Source organism: Salvelinus alpinus, chromosome 4 (assembly GCF_045679555.1).
Source record: "Salvelinus alpinus chromosome 4, SLU_Salpinus.1, whole genome shotgun sequence".
In the NCBI taxonomy this organism is placed as follows: domain Eukaryota; kingdom Metazoa; phylum Chordata; class Actinopteri; order Salmoniformes; family Salmonidae; genus Salvelinus; species Salvelinus alpinus.
This window is the reverse complement of record NC_092089.1, coordinates 65,865,169-65,892,326: the sequence shown is the minus strand read 5'-3', so window position 1 is coordinate 65,892,326 and position 27,158 is coordinate 65,865,169. Positions and strand designations below refer to the sequence as shown.

Sequence of the window (27,158 nt, the reverse complement as noted above, 5' to 3'; positions counted from 1 at the left end):
GGCTTCTCAGTACAATGTCCACATCATAGCTACGGATGAAGGGACCCCGCCTCTCTCCAGCACCAGCGTTGTTACTGTGCACGTTTCTGATGTGAATGACAACCCTCCTCGCTTCTCAGAACCAGTGATTAATGTTTATGTGAAAGAGAACAGTCCGATAAGAGATGTCATTAAAACCGTGTCTGCAGTTGATGCTGACGTCAATGAAAATAGTCATGTGACCTACTCATTCTTAGAGAGTAAAAACCACTCAGTACCGCTGTCTACAATGGTCAATATAAACTCAGTGACAGGAGATATAGTCAGCCTTCAGGCTTTTAACTATGAGGAGATAAAAACATTCAGTTTTAAAGTTCAGGCCACAGACTCTGGTGTTCCTCCACTCAGCAGCAACGTGACTATGAACGTTTTTATTCTGGATGAGAATGACAACAGTCCTGGGATTCTCGCGCCCTATTCTGAGCACGGCGCCGTTAATACTGAGAACATTCCCTATTCTGCTGAAGCGGGCTACTTTGTGGCCAAGATCAGGGCTGTAGACTCCGACTCCGGCTACAATGCGCTGCTTTCTTATCACATCTCTGAGCCCAAGGGAACCAACCTCTTCCGAATCGGAACCAGCACCGGGGAACTACGGACTAAGAGGAGAATGAGTGACAGTGACCTGAAAACTCACCCGTTGGTCGTGTTGGTTTCTGATAACGGAGAACCCTCACTGTCAGCGACTGTGTCTATTGATGTAGTGGTGGTTGAAAGTACAGGCGAAATCCAGACTCAATACAGAAACGTACCAAGAAAGGAGGAGAGCTTCTCTGATTTAAACTTGTATTTGCTGATTGCCATTGCCTCGGTGTCAGTGATATTTTTCCTGAGCCTGATCAGTTTAATAGCTGTAAAATGCTTCAGGACAGATGACAGTTTTAAAAGGTACGGCGCCCCAGTGATCACCACACACCCTGACGGGAGCTGGTCTTACTCTAAATCTACTCAGCAGTATGACGTGTGTTTCAACTCAGACACACTGAAGAGTGACGTAGTGGTTTTCCCCGCGCCGTATCCACCTGCAGATGCAGAACTGATCAGTATTAATGGAAGTGACACGTTTGACAGGACTCAGACATTACCCAACAAAGAGAAGGTAAGAAATAAATGTTTTATTTCACACAGAAATCAGTTTCCATCCCATCCCTTTGCCAAAAATGTGTATGCTTTGGCGTGCTTCCCATTGTCTATCTGACGGCGTTCTTTGCTTTCTGTCTTTTTTTGAATAATCAGTTAAATAATTGGGATCTTACTGCTTTAACAAGTTGCAAAAATGTTCAATATCCCCTCCCTATCTAGAGGATCATGTGTCCGCTGTCCATGGTGCTGAAACCCACCAGTTTTTGTCCTGTCCGCTTTTGCCAGGTTTCTTAGCCAAAGGAGGTTTTTGCTTGCTTTTGTATGTTTAGCAGACATTGCTATAGTAAACAAAACTTACACAAGAGCAGAGATATACACTGAACAAAAATATAAACACAACAGGTAAAGTGTTGGTCTCATGTTTCATGAGCTGAAACAAAAGACCCCAGTAATGTTCCATATGCACAAAAAGCTATTTTCTTCTAAAATGTTGTGCACAAATTTGTTTACATCCTAGTTAGTAAGCATTTCTCCTTTGTCAAGATAATCGATCCACCTGACACGTGTGGCATATCAAGAAGCTGATTAAACAGCATGATAATTACATAGGTGCACCTTGTGCTGGGGACAATAAAAGGCCACTTTAAAATGTGCAATTTTGTCACACAACACAATGCCACAGACATCTTAAGTTGTGAGGGAACGTGCAATTGGCATGCTGACTACAGGAATGTCCACCACATCTGTCTTCAGAGAATTGAATGTTAATTTCTCTACCATAAGCTGCCTTCAATGTCGTTTTAGAGAATTTGGCAGTTGGTCCAACCGGCCTCACAACCATATAACCACATGTAACCACGCCCTCAGAGGACCTCCACTTCTGGCTTCTTCACTTGCAGGATCGTCTGGGTTGTGTGTGGTGGTGGTGAGGGGGGGTAGGGGGGGTTGATGAGGAGTTTTTTGGGGCCTGGCTCCCCAGTGGGTGGGCTTGGCTGCGAAGTGAGTGGGCCTATGCCCTCCATGGCTGCAGGCTGCACCCCTGTTCGGTCATGTGAAATCCATAGATTAGGTCTTAATGAATTTATTTCAATTGACTGATTTCCTGATATGAACTGTAAATCAGTAGCATCTTTGAAATTGTTGCATGTTGCGTTTATGTTTTTGTTCAGAATAGTATGGTCATCATGCTTAGCTTGTGTCTGGGTGTCATGTAATTTAATGTGATTTTCTGAAGCTCGTACATTTATCACTTGGCGTCACTGTTGACCGTGGCATTGAGATATTATATTTGGTCTCGAGGCCCCTCCCAGTTTCAGAGGGAGAAGTGATTTCTCTGGGCTTTGTTACAAAGAGATGCAGGACGAGAGGGAGACTGGTCGAAGCGGAGTACACATAAGTGTAAAGATTAAGCTGAATTTGATACGTATATTTTTTGATGCTTTGATTGTTTGACGGATATTCTTCTCTTTGGATCTATGATCAGCTCACTTTCGATGGAATGATGTCTTTACTGAATAGAAGGATATCTATTGTGACGTATTTTGTTATTGTGCTGCTCGAGTGTTACTGCAAAACGGTGTCCGGGCAGCTCTCCTACTCCGTCTCAGAGGAGGTAAACCCGGGTACTTCTGTGGGAAATATCGCTAAGGATCTAAACCTCAATGTCCAGGATTTGGAGTCGCGTTTGTTTCAGATTATCACCGGATCGAAGAGAAAGTATTTCGAGGTAAATCTAAAGACTGGTGTTCTCTATGTGAATGAGAGAATAGACAGAGAAGAGCTCTGTGCGGAGGATCTGAAATGTACAGTCATCGTAGAGGCCGTTATAAACAATCCGTTGAAGCTTTACCGTTTAGAAATGATTATTGTAGATGTTAATGATAACGCTCCGTCGTTTAGTGCGAAATCACAAACTATAAACGTCGCTGAGAACACTTTACCTGGAGTTAAATTCACTTTATCAGAGGCTTCTGATTTGGATGTTGGTAAGAATACTGTAAGCACATACAAGCTTAGTCGTAATGAATACTTCTCTCTTGACATACACATTGGAGGAGAGAGCGTGTCTGCTGAGTTGGTGCTGCAGAAAGCTTTAGACCGAGAGAAACAGCCTGTGATACAACTCACACTGACCGCTATAGATGGAGGAAATCCACAGAGGTCTGGGACGTCACAGATTGTAATTCATGTTTTAGATATTAATGATAACCTTCCGGTGTTTACTAGCTCTTTGTATAAGACTCAAATTCCCGAGAATGTGCCCATAGGAACAAAGCTATTCACTGTGAACGCGACTGATGCCGATGAAGGTACAAATAGTGAGATTGTCTACTCTCTTAGGAATAAAGATCAAGACCGTATTCTAGATATATTCGAAATCGACCCCAACTCTGGAGTTATAACAGTAAAAAGCAATATTGACTTTGAGGAAAGAAAGGCGTTTGAGATCCGTGTAGAGGCAAGCGACAGAGGCCAGCCCCCGATGACAGCACACTGTAAAGTATTGGTAGAAGTGGTGGACCTCAACGACAATGCTCCTGAGATCACTGTGACGTCACTCTTAGACAGAGTGAAGGAGAACGTTAAGGTTGGCACTGCCATTTCTCTCGTGTCAGTCCTCGATAAAGATGGTGGCAAAAACGGGGTTGTACATTGTGAAGTTGAGAATAAAGTCCCCTTTAAATTGGAGACAAACTATAAAAACTATTATTCGTTAGTTGTAGATGGGCCTCTTGATCGAGAGACCGCTTCTCATTATAATGTCACCATCACAGCTAAGGATGAAGGGACCCCGCCCCTCTCCAGCACCAGCGTTATTACTGTGGAGGTTTCTGATGTGAATGACAACGCTCCTCGCTTCTCAGAAACCGTGATTAATGTTTATGTGAAAGAGAACAGTCCGATAGGCGATGTCATTAAAACTGTGTCTGCAGTTGATGCTGACGTCAGTGAAAATAGTCATGTGACCTACTCATTCTTAGAGATTAACAGCAACTCAGTACCGCTGTCTACAATGGTCAACATAAACACAGTGACAGGAGATATAGTCAGCCTTCAGGCTTTTAACTATGAGGAGATAAAAACATTCCGTTTTAAAGTTCAGGCTACAGACTCTGGTATTCCTCCGCTCAGCAGCAACGTGACTGTGAACGTTTTTATTCTGGATGAGAATGACAACAGTCCTGTAATTCTCGCGCCCTATTCTGAGCACGGCTCCGTTAACTCTGAGAACATTCCCTATTCTGCTGAAGCGGGCTACTTTGTGGCCAAGATCAGGGCTGTAGACGCCGACTCTGGCTACAATGCGCTGCTTTCTTATCACATCTCTGAGCCCAAGGGAACCAACCTCTTCCGAATCGGAACCAGCACCGGGGAACTGCGGACTAAGAGGAGAATGAGTGACAATGACCTGAAAACTCACCCGTTGGTCCTGTTGGTTTCTGATAACGGAGAACCCTCACTGTCAGCGACTGTGTCTATTGATGTAGTGGTGGTTGAAAGTACAGGTGAAATCCAGACTCAATACAGAAACGTACCAAGAAAGGAGGAGAGCTTCTCTGATTTAAACTTGTATTTGCTGATCGCCATTGCCTCGGTGTCAGTTATATTTTTCCTGAGCCTGATCAGTTTAATAGCTGTAAAATGCTTCAGGACAGACGACAGTTTCAAAAGGTACGGCGCCCCAGTGATCACCACACACCCTGACGGGAGCTGGTCTTACTCTAAATCTACTCAGCAGTATGACGTGTGTTTCAACTCAGACACACTGAAGAGTGACGTAGTGGTTTTCCCCGCACCGTATCCACCTGCAGATGCAGAACTGATCAGTATTAATGGAAGTGACACGTTTGACAGGACTCAAACATTACCCAACAAAGACAAGGTAAGAGTAATATGCTTCACGAATGTGATAATGTTTTTTAAACCCCAGCACAGTTTGATATTGCACTTTTTGGGAAAATTACAGACATTTGTCAAATGTTGTTGTATCGTGGTTTCAGAGTTACAGGCCTCCACGTGTTTGCATGGTCAATTTTGTTTTTGATAATTTATGAGAATATGTTATTGGCATACATTGCGGGAACAATATTTCCAGGCTGTATCACAACCGGCGTTGATTGGGAGTCCCATAGGGCGGCGCACAATTGGCCCAACGTCGTCCGGGTTAGGGTTTGTCCGGGGTAGGTTGTCATTGTAAATAAGAATTCTTATTAACTAAATTGCCTAGTTAACTAAAGGTTAAATATTTATTTTTAAATAAACCAATGTGCAAAAGAACATCGCTGTGAATGTACAGACGCTGTCCGTGGTGCTGAAACGGTTAGTGTACATTTACATTTACATTTAAGTCATTTAGCAGACGCTCTTATCCAGAGCGACTTACAAATTGGTTAGTGTAGTTTGGTTTAGAGGGGCAGAGGCCTTTTCGAATCAATTATTATCATCGTTGAAAGTGGAATGGATTCAGTCAAGTGGGTAGACAGTTGATTTTATTTTAAATGTTTAATCTCTCGGCTTTGTCTCCCCCGTTAACATTCTATCTGGCAGTTTCTATGGGCGATCAAATAGCGACAGCTGTCCTTGTATCTAAACTGTATTACCACTATTTTCTAACTGACTATTATAACAACTCATTTTAAATGTTCCCATCTTTATCATTTCACATTTTGCAGTTCTCATCAAGTGTTTTCGAATTCGACTATACGGTGTGGTTGACTCTATCATGTAGTTGATTCAGATTTGAGACTACATTGGTCGTCGGTTACACACAGTGATCTTTGCTATTTTGCTCACTACTATCACAATAGGTCAACTATATATTACATAAAAAGACATGGAATCGAACACGTAACACAGGGTGTCACTATAGACCACGGAAAGCAGCGAAGTCAAATATGTTTTATACTCCTCCTCTGAAGGAAAATACAGAATAGTGTCACTGTCAGAGCGCGTTGTGAAGAGAAACGGTCGAGTTGTGATGAGACGGAGAGAGCTGAGCTGTGTACAGAATGTCCGACATTTAACGGAATATTTCGGGTTTTGATGGATACATGACCCTTACTTATTGGATTCAGTTGTTTTTATACATGCAGCAATGGATCGTCGAAGACAAAGAGAAAGCGTTTGGATTCAGTGCGTCGCGTTGCTTTGTTTGTTTGACTGGTCTGCAGCGCAGATCTCTTACTCCGTTTCAGAGGAGGTGGACAAAGGCACGTTTGTGGGGAATCTCGCTAAGGATTTGAACCTTAATGTACACGAACTGGAGTCGAGGGGTCTAAGGATTGTTTCCGGAAATAGTAAGATGTATTTTGAGGCGAATTTAAAAACAGGGATTCTTTACGTTAACGAGAGAATAGACAGAGAGGAGCTTTGTCCGAATACGATAAAGTGCTCTTTGAATATCGAAGCCATATTAAGCCACCCTGTCCTTTTGCATCGTATTGGGGTTAATATTTTAGATATTAATGATAACACACCATCTTTTGTTGAAAAATCCCACACATTTAACATCTCTGAGTCTTCAACGCCGGGCGAGCGATATATGCTACCGATTGCAAATGACGCAGATACGGGCAGTAACTCGGTAAAGAGCTACAAGCTGAGCCCGAATGAACACTTCTCCGTGGATGTACAGAGCGACGGTGAACAAAGTCTGTCTGCTGAGTTAGTGCTGCAGAAAGCGTTAGACCGAGAGATACAGCCCGTTATCCAGCTCACACTGACCGCTGTAGATGGAGGAAAACCTCCAAGATCCGGGACGTTACTTATCGTTCTTAACGTAATTGATGTTAATGACAATTCTCCAGTATTTTCTAAGCCGCTTTATAAAGCTCGTGTTTATGAAAATGCGCGTTTTGGGACAAATATATTAACTCTCACTGCAACAGATTTAGACGAGAGCGTAAATGGTGAGATAGTGTATTCTTTCTTAAAACGTGGAAATCTGGACCCCTCAAACATGTTTGCCATCAATTCAGACACTGGTGAAATTACAGTCAAGGGAAATTTGGATCATGAAGATAGTCCTGCATTTGAGATTCGAGTTCAGGCGATGGACCGAGGGCATTCACCTCGCAGTGCACATGGTAAAGTGTTAGTTGATGTTATTGATGTCAATGACAATGCCCCAGAAATCTTAGTGACGTCACTCATGAGTCCAGTGAAAGAGGATGCCGAGATAGGGACAGTGATCGCCTTTGTGACAGTAACTGATAACGATGGAGGTAAAAATGGCCTCACGAACTGTGAACTTGTAGGGTCTGTTCATTTTAAACTAAAGTCGAACTACAAGAACTATTATTCTTTAGTGGTCGATGGGCATCTTGACAGAGAGAGTGCTTCTCGGTATAATATCACCATCACAGCTACCGATGAAGGGACCCCGCCCCTCTCCAGCACCAGCGTTATTACTGTACAGGTTTCTGATGTGAATGACAACGCTCCTCGCTTCTCAAAACCAATTATTAATATTTATGTCAAAGAGAACAGTCCGGAAGGTGACGTTATTAAAACAATATTTGCTTTTGATCCAGATTCAGATGAAAATGCAAAAGTAACGTATTCATTATTAGATAAAAGTGTTTCAATATTATCATCTGTAAATATAAACTCAGATACAGGAGATATAGTCTGCCTGCAGTCTTTTAACTATGAGGAGATACAAACTTTCCATTTCAAAGCTCAGGCCACAGACTCAGGTATTCCTCCGCTCAGCAGTAACGTGACTGTGAACGTTTTTATTCTGGATGAGAATGACAACAGACCTGGGATTCTCGCGCCCTATTCTGAGCACGGCTCCGTTAACACTGAGAACATTCCCTATTCTGCTGAAGCGGGCTACTTTGTGGCCAAGATCAGGGCTGTAGACTCCGACTCTGGCTACAATGCTTTGCTTTCGTATCACATCTCTGAGCCCAAGGGAACCAACCTCTTCCGAATTGGTACCAGTACCGGGGAACTTAGGACTAAGAGGCGAATGAGTGACAATGACCTGAAAACTCACCCGTTGGTCGTAATGGTTTCTGATAACGGAGAACCCTCACTGTCAGCGACTGTGTCTATTGACGTAGTGGTGGTTGAAAGTACAGGTGAAATCCAGACTCAATACAGAAACGTACCGAGAAAGGAGGAGAGCTTCTCTGATTTAAACCTATATTTGCTGATCGCCATTGCCTCGGTGTCAGTGATATTTTTACTGAGCCTCATCAGTTTAATCGCTGTAAAATGCCACAGGACAGACGACAGTTTCAGAAGGTACGGCGCCCCAATGGTCACCACACACCCTGACGGGAGCTTGTCTTACTCTAAATCTACTCAGCAGTATGACGTGTGTTTCAGCTCAGACACACTGAAGAGTGACGTAGTGGTTTTCCCCGCACCGTATCCACCTGCAGATGCAGAACTGATCAGTATTAATGGAAATGACACGTTTGACAGGACTCAGACATTACCCAACAAGGACAAGGTAAGAATAACTCTCCTCCGCAGATGTTTAAATGTATCTGCACATCCAGTTAAATATGTTCTGTGTTGTGCGAAAACAGACAGAGATATGTGGCATAGGGAAATATGCAGATATGCTTACATCATGGCACGTTTTAGATTGATATAACGTGTCCACATTTTCAGCCTACGGATGCATATTGTATCAACGATTTATAGGCTACGGTGAATACTTGTTTCCAAATGACTATTTTCACCAAGCGGTGAAATAATAGTGGCTGCTGTACATGAGGCTGAAATCGCTTGTGCTTTGTGCTTACAATGTCCAGTGATGTTTTTAGACTGATACTTGTCACTGGTTAAATTGAATGTATGCAAACTGTGGTAATTCGCTTTTCAGAGTTGTCTTTGCGGTCTTGACAGCATTATAATGTCGATAACCCTTGAGCTATCCGTATCAATGCTCTGCTACTCATCCTATATTTTTTTATAGCTTCTGCCATCGATATCAGAATATAATGAACAGATATTTTATTGTTCAACGTGGCTAGACTTTTTGGCTCCTTTCTCTGTGTTTTTCATTTTAACAAAACATTCGTTCTTTTACGTACATGCACCTTTCGCTGACTGAATTACCAACATGAGTTTGATTATTTGATGTTATCTCTATAGGCCTATTCTAACACATCAGAGAGAACTCTCATTTTACATGAGGAGTGACACACGGTGTCACTATAGACCACGAACGGAAGATAAACCATTGACAGACTAAGACTCCTCCTTTCTGAATGAAAAAAGAAAAGTGTCACCAGTCCCGACCGCTTTGTGAAGAGAAACACCATTAGACGGAGACGGGTGGGCTGTACTGGATCTCTGATATACGTATAACGGATCGTTTTGTGGTTTTAATGGTTATGCGATTTTGACTTATGGATTAATTTGTTTTGTACACGCAGCGATGGGTCGTCGAAGACAAAGAGAAAGCGTTTGGATTCAGTTCGTCGCGTTGCTTTGTTTGTTTGACTGGTCTGCAGCGCAGATCTCTTACTCCGTTTCAGAGGAGGTGGACAAAGGCACGTTTGTGGGGAATCTCGCTAAGGATTTAAACATTAATGTACAGGAAATCGAGTCGAGGGGTCTAAAGATTGTTTCCGGACAGAGTAAGAAGTATTTCGAGGTTAATTTGAAAACGGGGATACTGTTCGTTAACGAGAGAATAGACAGAGAGGAGCTTTGTCCGAATACGGTAAAGTGCTCTCTAAATATACAGGCCATAATGAGCCATCCTATGTTTCTTCATCGCATTGAACTAAATATTCTTGACGTAAATGACAATGCACCGTCATTCCTTGAACAGTATCATACATTTAATATTTCTGAATCTTCTTCGCCCGGTGAGAGATACCCTCTACCTATAGCGAATGACGCAGATACGGGAAGTAACTCGGTAAAGAGCTACAAGCTGAGCCCGAATGAACACTTCTCCCTGGATGTACAGAGCGGCGGAGAGCAGAGTGTGTCGGCTGAGTTAGTGCTGCAGAAAGCTTTAGACCGAGAGAAACAGCCCGTTATCCAGCTCACATTGACCGCTCTAGATGGTGGAAAACCTCCCAGATCCGGGACGTCACAAATCATTGTTCACGTAATAGATGTCAATGATAACTCGCCAACATTTAGCAAATCCCTCTACAAGGTCCGTGTTAATGAAAATGTATCTTTAGGGACACAACTATTGAAGTTAGAGGCTACCGATTTAGACGAGGGTCCAAACGCTGACATTGTATATAGCTTTATGAAGCGTGGAAATGTGAACTATGCAGACATGTTCTCCATAGATTCACAAAGTGGTGAGATTACTGTAAATGCGAATTTAGATCACGAGGAAAATGCAGCATATGAGCTACGTGTGCAAGCGACGGACCAAGGCCCTTCGGCCCGCAGTGGTTATTCTAAAGTGTTGGTTGAAGTTATTGATATCAATGACAATTCTCCCGAAATATCTGTGACGTCGTTAATGAACCCAGTAAAGGAGGATGCTGACATAGGGACCGTGGTTGCCTTGGTGACAGTTACAGATAAAGATGGAGGTAAAAATGGCTTCAGTAACAGTAAACTTGTTGGCTCTGTTCCTTTCAAACTGATGTCGAACCACAAAAACGATTATTCGTTAGTGGTAGACGGGCATCTGGACAGGGAGCGCGCTACTCAGTATAATGTCACCATCACAGCCACGGATGAAGGGACCCCGCCTCTCTCCAGCACCAGAGTTATTACTGTAGACGTTTCTGATGTGAATGACAACGCTCCTCGCTTCTCAGATCCCGTTATTAATATTTATGTCAAAGAGAACAGTCCGGTAGGTGACGTCATTTATAAGATGTCTGCTTTTGATCCAGATTCAGATGAAAATGCAAAGATGACGTATTCATTATTAGGTAAAAGTGTTTCAATATCATCAGCTGTAAATATAAACTCAGAAACAGGAGATATAGTCAGTCTTCAGTCTTTTAACTATGAGGAGATAAAAAAGTTCCAGTTTAAAGTTCAGGCTACAGACTCTGGTATTCCTCCGCTCAGCAGCAACGTGACTGTGAATGTTTTTATTCTGGATGAGAATGACAACAGACCTGGGATTCTCGCGCCCTATTCTGATCACGGCACCGTTAACACTGAGAACATTCCCTATTCTGCTGAAGCGGGCTACTTTGTGGCCAAGATCAGGGCTGTAGACTCCGACTCTGGCTACAATGCGCTGCTTTCTTATCACATCTCTGAGCCCAAGGGAACCAACCTCTTCCGAATCGGAACCAGCACCGGGGAACTAAGGACTAAGAGGCGAATGAGTGACAATGACCTGAAAACTCACCCGTTGGTCGTGATGGTTTCTGATAACGGAGAACCCTCACTGTCAGCGACTGTGTCTATTGATGTAGTGGTGGTTGAAAGTACAGGTGAAATCCAGACTGAATCCAGAAACGTACCGAGAATAGAGGAGAGCTTCTCTGATTTAAACTTGTATTTGCTGATCGCCATTGCCTCGGTGTCAGTGATATTTTTCCTGAGCCTGATCAGTTTAATAGCTGTAAAATGCTTCAGGACAGACGACAGTTTCAAAAGGTACGGCGCCCCAGTGATCACCACACACCCTGACGGGAGCTGGTCTTACTCTAAATCTACTCAGCAGTATGACGTGTGTTTCAACTCAGACACAATGAAGAGTGACGTAGTGGTTTTCCCCGCACCATATCCACCTGCAGATGCAGAACTGATCAGTATTAATGGAAATGACACGTTTGACAGGACTCAAACGTTACCCAACCACGACAAGGTAAGAGTAATACCCGTTACGAATGTGTAAATGTCTTTTAAACTCCAGCTTTGTTATTGCAGTTTTTGCGATAATGACAGACATTTATCAAACGGTTTCAGAGTTATCATACAAATGTTTGCATGGCCAATTTAGTTTTTAATATCGTATAAGAATATTTCTGGGAGTAAATTGAGAGGAAATGTGCAAAAGAACATCGCTTTGAAAGCACAGACGCTCTCCGTGGTGCTGAAACAGTTGGCGTTCTTTGGTTTCGAGGGGCAGAGGCCTTTTCGGATCGATACTTTTAATCGTTGAAAGTGGAATGGACATTTTCAAGTGATGTAGAAAGTTGGTTTGAAATGTCTTTTTAGCTCTGTGCTTTGTCTTCCCCATGAACATTCAATCTGGCAGTTTTCTATATGGGCGATCAATAGGGACTCCTGTATTTGGTTACCTGATTCTTTGACAGCTGTCCTCATTACTAACCTTTACCTTTATCACCACGACTTTAAATTACTATTGATACTCATTTTAATTGTTGCCCAGTGTTTGCCTTTTTACGCGTCCCAACCTGAGCACCTGTATTCAAACTGGACTCTATCATGTGGTTGATTCACAGTTGATACAACATTGGCCACTGGATACGTATACAGTCATATTTGCTATTTGCTTGCTACTATCACAGTAAGTTAAGGATGTGGTATAAAACGTTGAATTAAAATCAAACAAGTAACACATGGTGTCGCTATAGACCAGGAATGGGAGAGTGGTCACTTATATTCTATGACTCCTCCTCTCTGAATGGAAAAAAAAAAACACCGTCACGTGTCCGGAGCGCTTTGTCAAGAGAAACACTCGAATAGTGGTGAGAGGAAGAGGACTGGGTGGTTGTGTGGATCTCTTACTTGACGGGTTTTTGTGGTTTTAATGGACATGCCACTTCTATTTCTGGGATAATACGTTTCGTACACGCAGCGATGGGTCGTCGAAGACAAAGGGAAAGCGTTTGGATTCAGTGCGTCGCGTTGCTTTGTTTAATTGACTGGTCTGCAGCGCAGATCTCTTACTCCGTTTCAGAGGAGGTGGACAAAGGCACGTTTGTGGGGAATCTCGCTAAGGATTTAAACCTTAATGTACACGAACTGGAGTCGAGGGGTCTAAGGATTGTATCGGGACATAGTAAGAGATATTTTGATGCGAATCTGAAAACAGGAGTACTGTTCGTTAACGAGAGAATAGACAGAGAGGAGCTTTGTCCGAATACGGTAAAGTGTTCGGTAAACATACAGGCCATATTGAGCCATCCTACGCAGCTCCACCGCATTGAGGTGAATATTTTAGACGTTAATGACAATGCACCATCTTTCCTTGAAAAATTATATTCATTCAACATTTCTGAATCATCATCCACAGACGAGCGATATCTTTTACCGATAGCAATCGATTCAGACACGGGCAGTAACTCGGTAAAGAGCTTCAAGCTGAGCCCGAATGAACACTTCTCCCTAGATGTACAGAGCGGTGGAGAGCAGAGTGTGTCTGCTGAGTTAGTGCTGCAGAAAGCTTTAGACCGAGAGAAACAGCCTGTGATCCAGCTCACACTGACCGCTGTAGATGGAGGAAAACCTCCACGATCTGGGACGTTGCTGATAATAGTGAACGTAATTGATGCCAATGATAATTCACCCACGTTCAGTAAGCCGCTGTACATGGTTCGCGTTAATGAAAATGTTCCTTTCGGAACTAAGGTGATTCAGCTAAATGCCACAGATGTAGATGAGGGAGTCAACGGTAAAGTTGTATATTCCTTTATCAAACGTGGTAACGTGAACCCCTCTGATATGTTTGATATAAATTCAGACACTGGAGCAATCACAGTTAAGGGAAATGTGAATTATGAGGAAAGTCCTGCATATGAAATTCGTGTGCAGGCGACAGACCAAGGCGCATCACCCCGTAGTGCACACGGGAAACTATTAGTGGAAGTAATTGATTTGAATGACAATTTCCCAGAAATACATGTGACGTCACTCATGAGCCCCGTGAAAGAAGATGCTGAGATAGGGACAGTGGTCGCCTTGGTGACAGTCACAGATAAAGATGGTGGTAAAAATGGCCTCATTAACAGTAAACTTGTTGGGCCAGTGCCCTTTAAATTGAAATTGAATTATAAAAACGATTATTCATTAGTGGTTGATGGGCCTCTTGACAGAGAGAGTGCTACTCAGTATAATGTCACCATCAAAGCTACGGATGAAGGGACTCCGCCTCTCTCCAGCACCAGAGTTATTACTGTAGACGTTTCTGATGTGAATGACAACGCTCCTCGCTTCTCAGAATCAATTATTAATGTTTATGTGAAAGAGAACAGTCCGGTAGGTGACGTCATTTATAAGATGTCTGCTTTTGATCCAGATTCAGATGAAAATGCAAAGATGACGTATTCATTATTAGATACAAGTGTTTCAATATCATCAGCTGTAAATATAAACTCAGAAACAGGAGATATAGTCAGTCTTCAGTCTTTTAACTATGAGGAGATAAAAAAGTTCCAGTTTAAAGTTCAGGCTACAGACTCTGGTATTCCTCCGCTCAGCAGCAACGTGACTGTGAACGTTTTTATTCTGGATGAGAATGACAACAGTCCTGGGATTCTCGCGCCCTATTCTGAGCACGGCACCGTTAACAATGAGAACATTCCCTATTCTGCTGAAGCGGGCTACTTTGTGGCCAAGATCAGGGCTGTAGACTCCGACTCTGGCTACAATGCGCTGCTTTCTTATCACATCTCTGAGCCCAAGGGAACCAGCCTCTTCCGAATCGGAACCAGCACAGGGGAACTAAGGACTAAGAGGAGAATGAGTGACAATGACCTGAAAACTCACCCGTTGGTCGTGTTGGTTTCTGATAACGGAGAACCCTCACTGTCAGCGACTGTGTCTATTGACGTAGTGGTGGTTGAAAGTACAGGTGAAATCCAGACTGAATCCAGAAACGTACCAAGAAAGGAGGAGAGCTTCTCTGATTTAAACTTGTATTTGCTGATCGCCATTGCCTCGGTGTCAGTGATATTTTTCCTGAGCCTGATCAGTTTAATAGCTGTAAAATGCTTCAGGACAGACGACAGTTTTAAAAGGTACGGCGCCCCAGTGATCACCACACACCCTGACGGGAGCTGGTCTTACTCTAAATCTACTCAGCAGTATGACGTGTGTTTCAGCTCAGACACACTGAAGAGTGACGTAGTGGTTTTCCCCGCACCGTATCCACCTGCAGATGCAGAACTGATCAGTATTAATGGAAATGACACGTTTGACAGGACTCAAACATTACCGAACCAAGACAAGGTGAGATCTCTACATAAACTAACCTATACATCTTACGTTGAAACATATTTGTTTACTCCTTTGAACTCTCAGTCAAAGAATATTGCTTTCAAAGTTGCTATTACGTTGATAACATCCTTCCACTCAAGAGATGTTATATTGGCTTTGTTTTTCACTGCGTGAATGGCCTCCTGGCTTCATAAAGGGAGTGTTGCTGTCCATGGTTCTGAAAGTACGCTAAACTTCAGAGCTGAGCGTTTCCATGTGCCTAACGTATGGGAAATATACAGATGCATAATTTTTCAGATTGATGATATAGGCTACACAACCGCTATTGACATTATCAGCCTAAATGTACATATGCCTATTGTGTATCCATGTCAACCGCATTTGTTTCCAACGGACTATGTTCAGTAAGCGATGAAAGCTTACCGGGTGCTTTCCATGGTGCTGAAACCGTTTTTGCTCTCCGCTGATGGGAGCAGTGTTCTCTTTAGACGAATGCTTGTCACTGGTGTAATGGAATGGATGCAACGTTTTTCTCACTTTGCAGTCTAGAGCGCATCACACTGTTAAAACCCCTTGAGCTTTGCATATCGATATCCCTTCGGTCTTTACTCCTCGTTAATTGTTCTAGCTTCTGTCAATGTTATCAGAACATGACCATCTGAACATTTGTTTCATTATATTGGGTTGACCTTTCGTTGGCTACTTTCCCCGTGTTTTGCATTGAATAGAACGCTTGTCCTTTAATAAAGACATAGTCATTCCGTGTAGCGGATGTCCAACACGAGACTCCACTGGAGTTTACCTCCGTATTCTAACTAGTCAAATAATATACACTCTTATTACATGAGTAATATAGGCTATGAACAACACACGATGTCGCTATAGACCACAGAATTTGATATTCTATGACTCCTCCTCTCTGAATGATAAAGAGAATAGAGTCACCAGTCTCGAGCGCCTTTGTCAAGAGACACTCGAATGGTGGTGAGACTGAGAGGGCGGGGTTGTGTACAGGATCTCTCTAACTGATTATTAGTATTTTTTTTAGGTTTCATTGATATGTGAATATTTTCTATTGGATTAATTGACTTTGTACAAGCAGCGATGGGTCGTCGAAGACAAAGAGAAAGCGTTTGGATTCAGTGCGTCGCGTTGCTTTGTTTATTTGACTGGTCTGCAGCGCAGATCTCTTACTCCGTTTCAGAGGAGGTGGACAAAGGCACGTTTGTGGGGAATCTCGCTAAGGATTTAAACCTTAAAGTACAGGAACTGGAGTCGAGGGGTCTAAGGATTGTATCGGGACATAGTAAGAGGTATTTTGATGCGAATCTGAAAACAGGAGTACTGTTCGTTAACGAGAGAATAGACAGAGAGGAGCTTTGTCCGAATACGGTAAAGTGCTCTCTAAATATAGAGGCCATATTGAGCCATCCTGTGCTTCTCCACCGCATTGAGGTGAATATTTTAGACATCAATGACAATTCTCCGTCATTCATTAAAAAGGTTGCTACTTTTAACATATCTGAATCTTCATACCCCGGCGAGCGATACCCACTACCAATAGCGAATGACGCAGATACCGGCAGTAACTCGGTAAAGAGCTACAAGCTGAGCCCGAATGAACACTTTTCCCTGGATGTACAGAGCGGTGGAGAGCAGAGTGTGTCCGCTGAGTTAGTGCTGCAGAAAGCTTTAGACCGAGAGAAACAGCCTGTGATCCAGCTCACACTGACCGCTGTAGATGGAGGAAAACCTCCACAATCCGGAACGCTGCCTATTGTTGTAAATGTCATAGATTCTAATGATAATTCACCCTCATTTAGCAAGCCGCTGTATAAGGTCAGTGTGCCTGAGAATATACCTTTTGGGACCACAGTCTTAAAACTCAGTGCTGCTGATTTAGACGAAGGACTACATAGTAAACTTGTGTATTCATTCGTTGAGCGTGGGAATCTGAATCCTGCTGATATATTTGCCCTAAATCCAGACACTGGGGAAATGACTGTAAAGGCGAATTTGGATCATGAAGCAAATGCTGCGTATGAAATCCGGGTGCAAGCAACTGACCAAGGTCCCTCACCCCGCAGTGGTTATTCTAAAGTGTTGGTAGAAGTTATTGATGTCAACGACAATGCCCCTGAAGTCTCGGTGACGTCACTTATGAGCCCAGTGAAAGAGGATAGTGAAATGGGGACAGTGGTCGCCTTGGTAACTGTGATAGATAAAGATGGAGGGAAAAACGGCCTCACCAACTGTAAACTTGTTGGCTCTGTTCCTTTTAAACTAAAGTCGAACTATAAAAACTATTTTTCGTTAGTGGTAGACGGGCCTCTTGACAGAGAGAGCACTGCTCAGTACAATGTCACTGTCACAGTTACGGATGGAGGGACCCCGCCTCTCTCCAGCACCAGCGTTATTACTGTGCGCGTTTCTGATGTGAATGACAATGCTCCTCGCTTCTCAGAACCCATTATAAATATTTATGTCAAAGAGAACAGTCCGGTAGGTGACGTCATTTATACGATGTCTGCTTTTGATCCAGATTCAGATGAAAATGCAAAGATGACGTATTCATTATTAGACACAAGTGTTTCAATATCATCTTCTGTAAATATAAACTCAGATACAGGAGATATAATCAATCTTCAGTCTTTTAACTATGAGGAGATAAAAAAGTTCCAGTTTAAAGTTCAGGCCACAGACTCTGGTATTCCTCCGCTCAGCAGCAACGTGACTGTGAACGTTTTTATTCTGGATGAGAATGACAACAGACCTGGGATTCTCGCGCCCTATTCTGATCACGGCACCGTTAACAATGAGAACATTCCCTATTCTGCCGAAGCGGGCTACTTTGTGGCCAAGATCAGGGCTGTAGACTCCGACTCTGGCTACAATGCGCTGCTTTCTTATCACATCTCTGAGCCCAAGGGGACCAACCTCTTCCGAATCGGAACCAGCACCGGGGAACTAAGGACTAAGAGGCGAATGAGTGACAATGACCTGAAAACTCACCCGTTGTTGGTGTTGGTTTCTGATAACGGAGAACCCTCACTGTCAGCGACTGTGTCTATCGATGTAGTGGTGGTTGAAAGTACAGGTGAAATACAGACTCAATTCAAAAATGTACCGAGAAAGGAGGAGAGCTTCTCTGATTTAAACCTGTATTTGCTGATCGCCATTGCCTCGGTGTCAGTGATATTTTTATTGAGCGTCATTATTTTAATCGCTGTAAAATGGCACAATACAGATGACAGTTTCAAAAGGTACGGCGCCCCAGTGATCACCACACACCCTGACGGGAGCTGGTCTTACTCTAAATCTACTCAGCAGTATGACGTGTGTTTCAGCTCAGACACACTGAAGAGTGACGTAGTGGTTTTCCCCGCACCGTATCCACCTGCAGATGCAGAACTGATCAGTATTAATGGAAATGACACGTTGAACAGGATTCAAACATTACCCAACCAAGACAAGGTGAGATCTCTACATACACCGGCCTATACATTTTATATTGAATTATATATGTTTTAATCCTTTGAACTCGCAGTCAAAGAATATTGTTTTCAAAGTCGCTCTTACTTTGAAAACAGCCATCCTCTCCAAAGTTTTCACATTGACATTGTTTTGCACTGCGTGTGTGGCCTCCTGGCTTCATAAAGTGGGCGTTGCTGTCCATGGTTCTGAAGGCGCGCTTAACTTCGAAGCTAAAGATTCGCGCCAAGCCTGCAATGCTTTATGACTTGTGATTGGCTTTCTATGATGCTATAGGCTACAGAAATGTTGCACTTCTCAAATGTGTAAATGTGTCAGTCCCCAGCAAAGTGTAATGTATGTATAGGATATTGTGAGTAAATAGGCAGGAACGTATACAACGTATGGGAAATATGCAGCTACATCTCCCGAGTGGCGCACCGTTCTAAAGCACTGCATTTCAGTGCGAGAGGCGTCACTACAGACCCTTGTTCGATTCCAAGCTGTATCACGACCAGACGTGATTGGGAGTTCCATAGGGCGGCGCACAATTAGCCAAGCGTCGTCAAGTTTAGGGTTTGGGCGGAGTAGGTCGTCATTGTAAATAAGAATTTGTTCTCAACTGACTTACCTAAAAAATAAAGGTTGAGCAAAAATTTAAAAAATATTGAGATTGATATTAGGCTACAGAATTGATAATGACTATGTTACCCTCAAGGAGATTTCTTTAGCCATTTCTACCGTAGCTTTTCCTTTCAAATGTCTATGTTCAGCAAGTGGGGAACTCCTAGCACAGTCCATGGCACTGAAACCGTTTGTGCTCTAATTAGGGGCAGTGTTCATTTGAATGCGGTTACATGCACAACATAATGCTATTATTGTGGATAGTCAGATTCATATATTAGTTCGATTAAAACGTTTATATGCTTTGCAAGAATGACGATTTCCCTAATAATCTTTTTTACATGAACACATTTGAAATCAGGCCAGCTGGTGGCACTCTGATACGTGCAGAAAACCGTCAATCAAAATAAACGTTCTACCACAGCTAAAACGAGAGTGGTCTCGCTGCAGAACTGATCAGTATTAATGGAAATGACACGTTTGACAGGACTCAGACATTACCCAACAAAGACAAGGTAAGAGTTACAGGTCAGTTAAAACTGAAATCTGTTTTTCCCCCTTTGTTTAGGCCTACCAACTTATCTGCATTGTTTTGCTTATGCTGGTTATTATGACGTTGTTTTGTTACTCTTTTGAATGATCCGTTTTATTTTAGAACGTTCTGAAGTTGTAACATTGTGTTACCAGTTGTACCAGTTGTAACATTTGTAACATTTGTACCAGTTGTAACATTTGCTTAATATTTGCCTGCATGGTTAAAACGAGAGTGGTCTCGCTCTCCATGGTGCTGAAACGCATCACGCCCGTTTGCGAGAAGTTTGTCTGATGAAATGGCTGAACATTTGGGTTCTGGTGTCTATGTTAACTAGGCCGAATCAAATGGAGTAGTTTTTACCTCCTCATATTTAAAATACTGTAGAACTCACCAATATCATTGGATATTAACAGATATTATGGTCATGATCCATAGCTTGTATGGTCACTGTTACCTTTTATGTGTTTTTGGGTGATTGCTGTTTTTGGTCTTCACTTCCAAAGAAATCTATAGCCGAGTTGTTCCGTTTTCTCTAGATATCCACCCGGTGTCGCTATCTGCTCACACCGTGTAAATCCTCGCTCGTTGTTTGAGGCTCCTCCCTTTAGAGGGGCATTGTTCGGTGTCGAAAAAAAGGCTTTGTTTGCCCGAGCAGCAGAACATCGTGGATCTCGTCTGGATCTGTTTTGGATTTTAAGAAATTACGCAGCTATGCGGACGATAGCTGCTTTTGGTAGCTGAAGGGTTGGTAAACAGAATACTGTCACAATGACTCACCAAGCGTTTAGTTTTCATTCGTGGATGTACTACCTTCTGCCGTTGTCCCATCTTTGGAGTATCGCATCAGCACAGATTGTCTATTCCATATCGGAGGAATCTAACCCGGGCACTGTTGTTGGACATTTCGCGAAGGATTTGCATCTTAACGTGCAGGACCTTGAATATCGCGGGTTTGAGATTTCGGGACTCAATAAGAGGTATTTCGATGTAAATACAAAGACTGGCATTTTGTCCGTGAGGGAGAGAATAGACAGAGACGAGCTCTGTACTCGGAGCACGAAGTGTTCCTTAACGCTAGAAGCCATTGTGAATTCGCCATTGAACCTATACCGCTTTGAAGTGAATGTTTTGGATATAAATGATAACTCGCCATCGTTTAGGTCTCCTAAAACATATTTGAATGTATCGGAGTCTGCATTTCCAGGTGAGAGATTTCCTATGGACAGCGCCTACGACGCGGACATAGGAGCTAACTCGGTAAAGAGCTACAAGCTGAGCCCGAATGAACACTTTTCCCTGGATGTACAGAGCGGCGGAGAGCAGAGTGTGTCTGCTGAGTTAGTGCTGCAGAAAGCTTTAGACCGAGAGAAACAGCCTGTTATCCAGCTCACACTGACCGCTGTAGATGGAGGAAAACCTCCTCGATCAGGGACATCACTTATTATAATAAATGTAGAGGATGTTAACGATAATATTCCTATTTTCTCAAAGCCCCTCTACAAAGCTCGTATTCCTGAGAATACGCCTCCGGGTAGCTCCGTGATTATGGTTCAAGCGAAAGATTCAGATGAGGGGCTAAACGGAGAAATAGGGTATAGTTTTATCAACCAAAACAATGACAATAGCATTGATGCATTTGAAATTAATTCCGTTACTGGAGAAATCACTGTGAAAGGCGTGGTTGATCACGAGACAAACAACGCGTTTGAAATCCGTGTCCAAGCTAAAGACAAAGGCCACAAGCCAAGAGCATCTCACTGTAAAGTACTGGTCGAAATTACCGACGTGAATGACAATCCACCAGAGATATCTGTCACGTCTTTAGTTAACGTTGTAAAAGAGGATGCGTCATTAGGGACAATGGTTGGCCTGATAACAATAATTGACAACGACGCAGGCAAAAATGGCGCCGTACAGGTTAAAATACTAGACTCCGTACCATTTACGATAAAGAGCTCTTATACTAATCATTATTCTTTAGTAGTAGATGGGCCTCTTGACAGAGAGAGTGCTTCTCAGTATAATGTCACCATCGCAGCTACGGATGAAGGGACCCCGCCTCTCTCTAGCACCAGCGTTATTACTGTACACGTTTCTGACGTGAATGACAACGCTCCTCGCTTCTCAGAACCAGTGATTAATGTTTATGTAAAAGAAAACAGTAAGGTAGGAGATGTTATTTGTACGACGTCTGCTTTTGACCCAGACTCAGATGAAAATGCAAAAGTAACTTATTCTTCATTAGATAAACGTGTTTTCGTATCATCTTCTGTAAATATAAACTCAGATACTGGAGATATAGTCAGTCTTCAGTCTTTTAACTATGAGGACATAAAAACTTTCCAGTTTAAAGTTCAGGCTACAGACTCTGGTATTCCTCCGCTCAGCAGCAACGTGACTGTGAACGTTTTTATTCTGGATGAGAATGACAACAGTCCTGGGATTCTCGCGCCCTATTCTGATCACGGCTCCGTTAACACTGAGAACATTCCCTATTCTGCTGAAGCGGGCTACTTTGTGGCCAAGATCAGGGCTGTAGACTCCGACTCTGGCTACAATGCGCTGCTTTCTTATCACATCTCTGAGCCCAAGGGAACCAACCTCTTCCGAATCGGAACCAGCACCGGGGAACTTAGGACTAAGAGGCGAATGAGTGACAATGACCTGAAAACTCACCCGTTGGTGGTGTTGGTTTCTGATAACGGAGAACCCTCACTGTCAGCGACTGTGTCTATTGATGTAGTGGTGGTTGAAAGTACAGGCGAAATCCAGACTCAATACAGAAACGTACCAAGAAAGGAGGAGAGCTTCTCTGATTTAAACTTGTATTTGCTCATCGCCATTGCCTCGGTGTCAGTAATATTTTTACTGAGCCTCATCAGTTTAATAGCTGTAAAATGCTTAAGGACAGACGACAGTTTTAGCATGCACAGCGCCCCAATGATCACCACACACCCTGACGGGAGCTGGTCTTACTCTAAATCTACTCAGCAGTATGACGTGTGTTTCAACTCAGACACACTGAAGAGTGACGTAGTGGTTTTCCCCGCACCGTATCCACCTGCAGATGCAGAACTGATCAGTATTAATGGAAATGACACGTTTGACAGGACTCAGACATTACCCAACCAAGACAAGGTAAGATCTAGGCTATACATAAACCGGCCTTTTATTCTATTGAATTATACCGTTATTGCTCCTTTAAACTTCTTGCAGTCAAGAATATTGTTTTCAAAGTTTCTCTTACTTTAGAAAACAGCCCTTAACTCTAGAGTTGTCACCTTTGCTTATTTTCAATGAGCGTATCGCCTCATGTCTTGATAGAGTGAGTGTTGCTGTCCTGGGTGCTGAAGGGGCGCTAAGCTTTCAAAAGCTAAAGTTAACATCTGTGACGTAGGAATGCCTCTCTCTGACGCTGTGGAAATGTGTTTCCGAGTTACTTTTGTATTTAATTCAATAATCCAAAAATGATGATGATACAGTTGCAGCCTAATTGAAAAAGGCAAATTGTGAGCTTTTTAATGGCAGCAGACTCAGAACGTCAGCTATTGTTGTTTCTTTGATGGATTCTGATTTTTTTTCTTCATGATTGAGCAACAACCAATAGTTTCTTTCATAGGATGTAGTTTTATTTCCATCTTCTATTTATATAATGTCAACACTTACCCCCATGTTTAGAATGTTACTACTTAAAGCATTCTTCTGAGTCCATCTTCTCTCTCTCTCTCTCTCTCTCTCTCTCTCTCTCTCTCTCTCTCTCTCTCTCTCTCTCTCTTGCATCCACAAGATCGATTCATTGATGGTGTTTGCATGTTGTTGAATCTTTTACAAACCACCACCGAGGTTCAGTGATATATTAATTGAAGCAAACAGACAGTCTTTTAAATTAAGTGTAAATGGAGGAGTCTGTGTTTCTGTGTGTGAGTGAGCTGGCTTGGCACAAGCAGGGGCCTGCCTATCTTTTTGAGTCCCCAGGTGGTGTGTGGATGACAGGATAGGCCTCTCTCTCTCTCTCTCGCGCTCTCAAGCCTTTTATTCTGCTGTTCCCTCAGCTTGGAGGATTACTGCTGTAACAACCTTTTCTTTCACATCTGAGTGCATGAGTAATCCTTCTCTTTCATTCTCTCCCTTATCCTTTTTATTTATCCCCTATGTTTCTCACCCCTGCTGTTGCTTTGTACATTTCCCTGACTCACTGTGTATTTCTCTCAATCTCATGGTCTCTCTGCTCCTATTGCATTCCCAACCCTTCATCGATTTCCCTCAAACCCTCTGCCCCTTTCCCTCAGTCTCTATCCCTGCCTGTCTTTCTCGGTCTATGTTCCCTTTTCTAATTCATCATTTCTCTTTCCTCCAGTCTCCCTTTCTCTTGCTTTCCCACCCTTCAATGCCCTCTCTGCCCCTCCCCCTCCTACCTTTCCCCTCAGCCCACAGGCCTTGTTCCATCCCTCTGATTCTCTCTCCCCTTATTTCACTCTCTATACAACATTTTCCTTCCATTTTCTCAGCCTCAGTGTTTCGCTCGATGTCAATTCCTATCTATCTCTTTGTCTCCCTATCGCCCTATCCCACCCTCCTTTCCGTCTACCCTCCCTCCTTCAGTCCACCAACCTTGTTTTCATGTGTGTGTGCCTGTGTGTGTGTGTGGGGTAGCAGCTGAGAGGAGTAATGGTGAATTAGCAGCAGCTCTCCCCAGACATGCATGCTATCAGCCTGAGCATGCTGTAAACAGGATTCTTCCCATTTTCATTAGCATGCGCTAAGTGTGTCAGGGCGGCTCGATCCGCTCAGCGTGTAAGCTGCTCAGACCCTTTTTGTTGGACTACACAGACAGTGTCTATCAACAGCAAACACTATCTACTCATGCGGATTGAGCATTCTTTTGGCCATTTAAAAGGGTGCTGTTTGTAACCAGTGGCATTCAAGTGGATTTGTAAATATTGTATAGTCTAGGCCTCAATGTAGCTCTGTCCTCCTTGGTCTCTGTATCGCATGAAGCTCTATGATGTACTTCTCTTTGATAATACGTTCTCTAATACTCTGTCATAATACACTGACCTATTTTTTTGTGAGTGGTCGGACAGTAAAAACAACTAAATAAAATACAAGCTCAGAGCCACTGTATGATCATTTGGTTGGTTCAGAATGTGGTCTGCTTTGGGGCTCTCTATGAACACACAGGGGTTCTGAATATTGCAGTGCATGTGTAAGTGGGTCCGTGTGTGTTTGGAAGATTGCAGTGCCAATGTGAGTCAGTATGTGTTTACGAGGTGTCTGAGAGTCACACAATATATATTCTCTATGTCGCCACGCTCGCTCTCTCTGTGCTGCGTTTGTCCCAGTATGGCTCCAGTAACAATGCCTGAAGCTGTCTCTTTGCATTCGAGTGGTTCAGAATGCGCTCTGTAGGCTGCAGCTCTCTCTCTCTCTCTGTGTGTGTGTGTGTCTGTGTGTGAGAGAGGCTGTGGTAATTTTCCGCTCTGCGCTGCAGCAGCAAGGATCTCTCAGAGCCTTGGCGCCTCGGTGAGCTGCAGGCTGGGCTGGGCTCTGGGCTGGGCGGGGCTGACGTTACCGGCAGCATCTCAGCTGTCAATCACAGCTAAATCGGGGAGGCGGGACAAAGAGTTAGGGGAATGAGGTCGCAGGGCTTATCCCTCCAGCTCTCAGGTCACCACCATGCCTGTGTGTGGGTGGGTGTTTGTCAGTGTGTTCTCTGTGTACGTGTGTTTATTTGAGTGTGTGTAATTGCCTGATATCAACAGATTCATGTTGGTGTATTAAATAGTATTGCACTTGGTGTATGCGTTTCTTTGTGGGAGCAGCAGTGTGTGTAGTCCTGTATTTAGCTGAGTGTGTGTCATTCAATAACGTGTTTATTACATTGGCTGTGTGTTAAGTGTGTGTTGGCTAAAAGCCTCTCCCTCTGCTCTGCTGGCCCCAGTGTTGCAAAAAGCATTACATTATTGATTATCTAAGTACATTATCCCTGGTGAGGTAGCCAGCTAAGTGCTTCACAATTTTACTGGATTGTATTTCTACAACAGGGGCATTCATTCACCTACTGTAAGTCATTTAGGTTCAGTAACCATCCAGATGGGGTCAACTATTGTTACCCCAAAAGCCACCCTTACCCCCAGCTCTCTGGTTCAGATTTTGGTAGCATCATGGTTGACGTGATTGGGCTAATGATAATGCAGCACCTTGAGACTCCTGCTCTTTGTCCTGGCTTTGTTCCAGCCTCCTTTGTTTAGCACACAGACATGCACGCATGGACACTCGGGTGTGAACACGTCACTTCCTGTTTCCCCACCTCCTGGGTGTGGCTCTTGGCAAGGGGATGGGAGCTCAGCTGAGGTTGCCATGGAGGTTGCTATGGAGATGATCCCCATTGCTGACGTGCACCAGTCTGTTTCTCAGAGAGAGAGAGAGAGAACTGCAAATGTGAATCCACCCCACTCAGAGATGAAAAAAAGAGAGAGTGGAAAGGCAGAGTGAGGGAGAAAGGTGTGAGAGTGGAGAGAGAATAATGGATTGAGAGAAAGAGGGAGGGAGATGAGGACAGCAAAAAGGTGACAGATTTGAACAGGGAGTGTGAATGTGAAATCATGTGAAAGGGAGAGAAGGAGAGAGCCTGGATGAGGCAGACGAAAACAAATGAAACAACAAAATGTGTCTTGCAGCTAAGTGGAAATTACAAGGGGCTGAGAATTGGTCACAGATAAAGACTGAACACACACACACACACACACACACACACACACACACACACACACACACACACACACACACACACACACACACACACACACACACACACACACACACACACACACACGCACACTTTATGGAGTTAGGCTGTTGTTGCAGTCTATAGATTAGCTTTGTCATGTTCAGAACCACAGGGTTCTTCCATATCCATCCATCCCCGTCCATCCAGTGTGGCTACTAAGCCAGGGGTCCTGAGTGGAGGGATAGAGGGGATCGGGCGCCTGCCTGCTGTCTCAGATAGCTTTGTTTACCACAACACGAATCTGTTTTGATTTTATGTTCAGGCAGAACGGGGACGGCCCACACGCTGTTTAACCCCTCCAGGACCCCGGAGGAGAGATTTACTTCCACTTTCGTACTGTCATGCCCATTACACAGAAAGGAGAGGATACACTGGGGAAGGCATAACCAAACGCACCCAGCACAGTCTCTCCATCCAACCCTCTACGCTGAAAGGGAGGTACACTTGGGAAGACACAGCCAAACGCAGCCAGAATAGCCTCTCTGCCTCATCCTACATACATGGGAAGGGGTCATCATCTCTGAAACC

At 43.5% G+C, this 27,158-nt stretch overlaps 1 protein-coding gene across 46 annotated transcripts in view; it reads left to right on the top strand.

Annotated features, from left to right (window-relative positions):
• The window catches only part of LOC139574176 (protocadherin alpha-C2-like), a 305,452-nt gene that overhangs the window by 220,523 nt on the left and 57,771 nt on the right, over positions 1-27,158 (top strand). The window contains exon 1 of one of the 46 annotated variants that reach the window (XM_071398499.1): positions 2,868-5,005. The exons of 39 other annotated variants lie outside the window; for them this stretch is intronic. In XM_071398499.1, the coding sequence (XP_071254600.1) occupies positions 2,981-5,005 (2,025 nt within the window). In that variant the 5' untranslated portion in view covers positions 2,868-2,980. Of the gene's footprint in view, positions 1-2,867; positions 5,006-6,063; positions 8,588-9,405; positions 11,894-12,732; positions 15,223-16,173; positions 18,685-20,447; positions 22,979-27,158 lie in introns of those variants that run through there. 6 more of the 46 variants (XM_071398469.1, XM_071398471.1, XM_071398470.1 and 3 more) reach the window with 6 other exon arrangements.